Consider the following 7,096-nt stretch of genomic DNA (forward strand, 5'->3'; position numbering starts at 1 on the left):
AATGCATATTTACTCACACGTACAGTCGGAAAATGCGGCACCCAAATCGGGTAGATGCAGAGAAACATATTCTCAGTAAAATGAATCTATTTTTTCCATTCTTGTGCTCTCAAAATGATGAAAAACACGAAAATCTCAGGGTTTCGGGAACGTCACTCCCGTTTCACTCCCGGTCAAAAACAATGAGAAATATTTGGCCGCGCGAGTTAGAAGGACTGAAACTGACGTACTATAGCGCTTCAATTTCCGCCATCTTTGGCTTCACTTTTTGCACCCAAAGTTCTTACTCCAGATATATGTGGAGCTCACTGGGTGCAACGCGCTCATTGCGCGCCGATCGATGTGTGATGCGGAAGTATGGTAACGAGTCTCTATTGTTGTTGCATAATAAAATATGGCGGATAGGCTTGAGGAGGGTGAAGGCTATTTCAGATATGTCAGAGCACCTCGTCACCAGGCCTCCAACTCATACGCGGCCACAATATCCAATATGGCGACCAGACATGAGGAGTGTATATTTTAAAAATGCTTAAAAATACGTTAAGTTTACATGCAAATTTGGTATATATGAGTAGACTTTGTAGTTTAATTTTTCCTGCAATAAAATTCATTTCAGAATAATTCATACAAGTACATTATTGTATACTTGATAGAATATAAGGATAAACTTACTCTTCCTGCTGTCACTTGCCAGCCTAGCCGCTACGTGTATATCTGCCAGAAATTACTCAGAGGCAACGGAAGCAATCAAGGGCAGACGGGGGATAGCATAACAGGTAAGGCACCTTTGTTTACCAAGTCTGTCTTTATTCAATTATTGAAAATTATATGAACAAACTGCAACAAACTAGACAATCTTAACTTGGAAAAGTTAGACTGGCAAGATACTAAGATACATTCAATTTCCATGAGCATATATAGGGCAGGCTCCCTCGCTGCCTAACCACCCTTGACATTACTATGTTAAATTTAATTAGAAAGGTCTAACCCCTTTGTTGAGAAAACATTGATATTTTATCATAAAATAACTAGTTTTATTCAGGGGGAAATTTGGCAACATGATGCTGGAAAATGTGTTTGTGAGAGTCTCAAGACAACTAAGTGTCCACTATGTAGAGTTGAAGATCAGATGAGTGACAATAAAGTCAAATGCAAAAAATGTTGCCAGTCAGCTTCCATTTCAAATGTTTAAATCAAAACGTCCCCGGGTCAAAACGTCCCCGGGTCAAAACGTCCCCGGGTCAAAACGTCCCCAAGTCAAAACGTCCCCGGGTCAAAACGTCCCCAAGTCAAAACGTCCCCAGGATAAAAAAATGGATTGATCACAAACTTGAGGACACCAGTTAACGATGAATAACTCTTATAACTCTTAAGGTATAAAGGGTCGTGAAGGGTATAAAACCAGTCTAAATTTATATCAAATCCCAGTTCCCAGTCTAGTTTTGGGCTAATCCCAGTTACAAGTAAGCCCATTCCCATTCCCCACCAAAATAAATCCCAGTCCCAATGAGGAGTCATTTCAAATTCTCAGACTAAATTTATTATTAAACAATTATGTTTACATGTATTACTATTTACAGGTTTATTATTTACATATACTATTTATTTACATATACTATTTACATGTTTACACTTCTTAACGTAGCAAGAACACAAAGTGTGTACAATTTAAATTTCATAGATGCTTTTAAATCAAGTCCATTTGCTATTTTTCCCGTTTAACGTGAGCTTAAAGGCGATGATCAGACAGGGCATGCAAGATGTGAGCACCTTGATAGTAGTTTCATTGCCGACAGCTCTCCCGCAATGTATTTGGACCAATTGGTAAATAATCTACCTTCTACTTGCCGATAGTTCTTCCTCTGTCTCCTCTTTAACTTCTCGTCGCTCACGAGTCGCACTTGCATATCAACAAGCTTAGCTTGTTCGTGGAGGAGTCGCACCATCAAATAAAAGGTTAGATTTCCACGCTTTGCATGCCGATTTAGCATCCCGTGCCATCCCTCCACATCGTTGTTTGTTCTGACTGCCTGGTTGAAAACACACCATGTCTCCGGTTCCCATAACTCACCTTTAACGATGAAAAAGATCAGGAAAAATATTAGTCAGCTAGGGAATGGCAATATACATACTTTTAGAACCTATGCTATAGACAATTTAATACCTTGTATCCAATTCTCACGTATATATCTGACCAACTCCATCAACAATGGCGTGGTGGCTTTTCGAGAAAGGTTCTCGAACACTGCTGCTATGTGCTCTTTTGGCAGATAGGGTAGAGCCAGAAATTTTCTACACAACTTGTGTGTAGCATTGTCATTTTTATACGCTGGCGCAAGACCGATCTCTTGAATTTTTCTCCATATGCATTGCGCCCAATGGAAGGAGCGGCCACGAATCAGGACACCGGGAAAAACTTGTGGAATGGCTCTCCACAAGGCACTTTCAAAATCTAAGACAAATTTTTCAAGATTCCTGTCCTTCGTTTTCTTTTTGATGGCCTTTAATACTTTCCGGTAATCACGTTTCCGTTTCCCGGACATCAGTACAAAGGCAAGTGGTACTTGTTTCACACAATCTCCACTTCGCACAAACGAGTGGATGGAAAATAATTGGGTGAATGAACATAACATCTCGATATTTACTCGCAACCGTGTAATATCCTATATGTATTTATAACTGCGAGATCTAAACAAGAACTTTTAAATCGACCTTATATATACGCCTATATTTTATTGAACTCAAGCAATACTCTATGCGGGGACGTTGTGACCAGTTATAACGCGGACGTTTTGACCAGCGGTAGCGGGGACGTTTTGACTTGGGGACGATTTAACTGGACACCGTAAGTTTATCCTTATTTACGTTCTAATTCGTTTCACTCAAACGAACGTAAATTATTTTACCCTTTCTAAACTGTAAATTCGTAAACTAAACAAGTTGTTGGAATATGCTCAGGCATATCAAACAAACGGTTTATTACAAAATTCAAAACTTTAAATTTACACATCAATAAGTTAGCATCTGAACTAAGCTTAAATGTTTCTAAAGGCCCAAATGGCTGGAAACGTCTAGACGGTTATGAGTACTCTCTTGAATGTACATATCTTTGGCTATGGAGGACTTCCAGCGACCATGAAGCTTTAGCAACCTTTCAGAAATTGTTGGATTATTGAGCACTGCGGCAGTAGCGCCTCCTGATCGCAAGCTATGTAGACCGAACAAAGAGGAGTCATATCCAAGACTTTCCAAACAGTCTTTAAAGATTTCTCGACAGCGTGTGTATGACAAACTAGATCCATATAACTTGTAGCCTTTTTCTGATTTGAACCATCTGAGGGGCCTGAACAGAGGCAAAGTGCTATCGAAGCCAACTTTAGCCGATTTTAGATATCTTTCTAAAACAGAAACTGGACAATATTTATTAGCAAGGCGTTTGATGAAAACATAATTGCCTTCTCTGTAAATGTCAGTCTTAGACCGAGGGATAAAGATTTTAATGTAATCGTCATATTTTTCGATATGGTGCACCAAAATGTTGCTCAATTCATTGAAACGAAGAAAACCTGTAAAACCAATAGCGCAGATGCAGGCCACCCTTAAATCCTTGAGATTCGCATCAGGATATGCGTACTTGTCTAAAATTTGTCTCAACATCTCAGGAGACACTGGCAACTTCTTCTGAACGGGAGTTGTTCTCGATCGTTTAATACCCTCAACCAAATTTCGACAAAATGAGTTATCGAAAGGGTTTGGACAATTATCTGGTAAAAGAGAATGTAACCATTTGAGTGCAGCATATGTAGTAGTCACCACACTGGGAGAATTTGACTCAACGAAACGATGGTGGATATAAGTTGCCGCAATTGGGATATTTGTAGGAAACTGGACCGGAAGGCGGTGTATGGCACGCCATTTCTGAAACTTAACAATCTCTGTAGAATATTTCTTCGTAGTTGAATCTGCCCTAGAGTTAGCAAGTAACTTTGCTAAAATTGATTTGTCTGGACGAATACATTCTGGTAGGTCCCCCAAAAATTGTTGCGAACCAAGAATCTGAAACTAAACAGATGAAATAAATATGTGGTAATTGCTTGTGAGAAACTGCTTTATTTAAACACCCTGATAACGCTATACAATTCGTTCCAGCGTAACACAATAATATAAATAATCTATAGTAAGATAAGTATACGCAACAAGTGAAAAGTGTATGCCGTGTCGCCTCTATGTCAGATTACGTAATCTCGAATATAGACTATATTGGCCAGTGCCACTAGAAATCCGTTTGGGCCAGTGCCCCTATATCCATTATGACCGGTGTCTCACTTATAGGCATAATTTTACACATAAATTCGTTGAGGTTTATTAGTATTAAACACTTCACAGCCTGTCATGAGACCGTACCAGATCTAGACAGAATTTCTGGATTCAGTTCAACATATTGGTACGGAAATCCATTCTAAGGGCTAACATATCGCCCGGAAATTGAGGGCCGAAGATAGAGTTAATGTTTCTACCGTGCATCAAGACGCTGCTTCCTTTAAAAACTTTATACTCGACAATACAACAATAGTACTTTCTACAAATTATCGGCCAAAACTGTGATGAAGGCCAGAACGGTACCACGACTGTGGCAACCGCCCTCCTCTTGTGTAGATAATTTAAAGCTTCAATTACGAGGCTGACTGGCGGAACAACTAAACAATTTTCTTCCTTCAAGTTCTGTACGAAAAAGTCAACTGCAGTACAACCTGGATTCCAATGCCATGAATAAAAGCGACTAATCTTCTTGTTATAAAAGTTAGCAAAGCAATCAACAGTATGTTTTCCCCATAATGAGTCTAAATGCCGAAAAAATGATGGTGTAATCTGCCAGTCGTCAATGTCAATTATACGGCTAATGCAATCGGCCTTTTGTAAGTCGGTGCGAGGAATCCACTGAATGGCTAGCTGTACATTATTGTCAACGCAAGTTGGTAAATCCTTAAGGCCATATCATGTAAATCTCGACGCATACTGCCCACTTGAACTATACTGCAAGCCGCTTGATTATCAGTAAACCACTTTAAATATGTGTTCTGAACAAGGGGAAGAAAAGATTGAAGGGCGTATTCAATGGCAGACAACTCCGGCCTCCAAGTAGAACTTTTGGATATCTCATGCTGTTCGCAAAGTTTGTGGCATATTTGCTCACCATTAAAGTTCAAGTGTGCTCCGCAGCCTGATGCACTTGCATCCGAATAAACAACATAGTTAGAAAGCAAAGGCAGTGCATTAATATCTTTAAAGTTAACTTTCTTTAAGTTTTTCTGCCAAAAGATAAGTTCCTTGACGGAGTATTCGTCTAACAGAAATTTCGAATCCCAATTGGAAGCACTATTTACGGACATAGAACAATGTCTCGTCGTTAACCTTGAAATATCTCCTGTCACTGCATAGGTTGAAATAATTTTACCCGATAATGAGGCCAATTCTCTAGCCGAAACGATAAAGCTTCTTGCTTTAATATCATCTATGAATTGCAATATATTATCAATCCTTCGATCTGTAATGTAAATTGACCCAACGCGGGAGTTCCAAACAATGCCTAACCATTCGATAATTTGACAAGGCTCCCAAATGGACTTATCAGAGTTGGCGATGAGGCCAGCTTTAAATAGATCTGACCGTATACAATTAGCTAGAGACAAGCAATGCTCATAATCGAATTCAATTAACCAGCCGTCGTCCAGGAACAATGCTATTTGTATACCTTGTAGTCTCCAGTATTTCTCGAGGGGTTTCAAGCATTTTGTAAATACGTAAGGGGCAGAGCACAAACCGAATGGCAAAACAGTAAAAACGTAATGTTTAGGCTCGTTAGTCTTTGGGCATTTCCAAGCAAATCCTAGAAACGTTTGATACTGGTTGTGGATCTCGATATGGTGATAACCGCTCTTTAGATCAAAAGAAATCATAAATGCGCCCTTTTGGAAATATCTCAAACCAACTTTCCAGTCTTCGTATTTTATTTTCGATTTAACAACGTACTGATTGACGTGTCTCAAGTCGAGAATAAGTCTCTCTTCCCGCTAGATTGTACGGCAACAGACAACGGATTGACAACGTGCGGGGGTTCGGCGACTTCGATGACCCGTTGAGACTGAACGAGTTCTAAGATAGCTTGATCGACAAATTCTGCATGCTGCAACGCGGATCTGTTATTAGTGAGATTAACTGACGGAGGCGTTTGATTAAACGGTATCTTGTAACCTTCCTCAATCATACTAATAATGGATTTTGGCGAGCCTATTGATTGCCAAAATTCTACATTTTTCTTGAGATTGCCTTTGACTTTCAATTGTAGTGATTGCTCATATTCAAAATAATATTGTACCTGTACAATGTCTTCGAGTGAATCATTTTGATGAATTTCATTTGGATTGATCTCTGTTGTATCCTCCTGAAGAGTTAGTATTGTAGGCGCTGTTTGAATAAGGGAAGCCGCCGCGGTTTGATGACTGGTAATAGGGCGAAGAAACTCTGCACTGTCGAGCCCAGTGGCCGAACCGGTGGCATCGATGACAACGGGATGTGGAGCTTGAACTAAAATCTGTACGGCCTATACCGAAACAAATTGTACTGTGTATGTAACTGTAAAATAACACACTCGAGAGGGGCCGGGATGGGCGGGTTTATACGAGACCGTTTGAATGATATAGCAAGAGAGCGAGAGAACTGGATACTGAAAAACCTGAATATATATACTGCTATAATACTGACACGTGATAACCTTTAGGGACTTAACTGCATTATATACAGTATAATGGGCCACGCCTGAATTAACCTGTTTACCAATGGAAAATACATATTCTATCAAGTATACAATAATGTACTTGTATGAATTATTCTGAAATGAATTTTATTGCAGGAAAAATTAAACTACAAAGTCTACTCATATATACTAAATTTGCATGTAAACTTAACGTATTTTTAAGCATTTTTAAAATATACACTCCTCATGTCTGGTCGCCATATTGGATATTGTGGCCGCGTATGAGTTGGAGGCCTGGTGACGAGGTGCTCTGACATATCTGAAATAGCCTTCACCCTTGAG

General features: G+C 39.5%; 1 protein-coding gene across 1 annotated transcript; it reads right to left on the reverse strand.

Annotated features, from left to right (window-relative positions):
* Positions 1–1,729: 1,729 nt before the first annotated feature.
* LOC114544551 lies at positions 1,730–2,633 on the reverse strand. Its single transcript, XM_028563150.1, has 2 exons — positions 2,165–2,633; positions 1,730–2,071 (listed from the first exon to the last, which is right to left on the reverse strand). Exons 1-2 carry the CDS (start codon positions 2,631–2,633, stop codon positions 1,743–1,745), a joined length of 798 nt encoding a protein of 265 aa, XP_028418951.1. The 3' UTR covers positions 1,730–1,742.
* Positions 2,634–7,096: the final 4,463 nt, after the last annotated feature.

This window comes from Dendronephthya gigantea, unplaced genomic scaffold, assembly GCF_004324835.1.
Source record: "Dendronephthya gigantea isolate DGI-Jeju-01 unplaced genomic scaffold, DenGig_1.0 000838F, whole genome shotgun sequence".
Lineage (NCBI taxonomy): Eukaryota > Metazoa > Cnidaria > Anthozoa > Malacalcyonacea > Nephtheidae > Dendronephthya > Dendronephthya gigantea.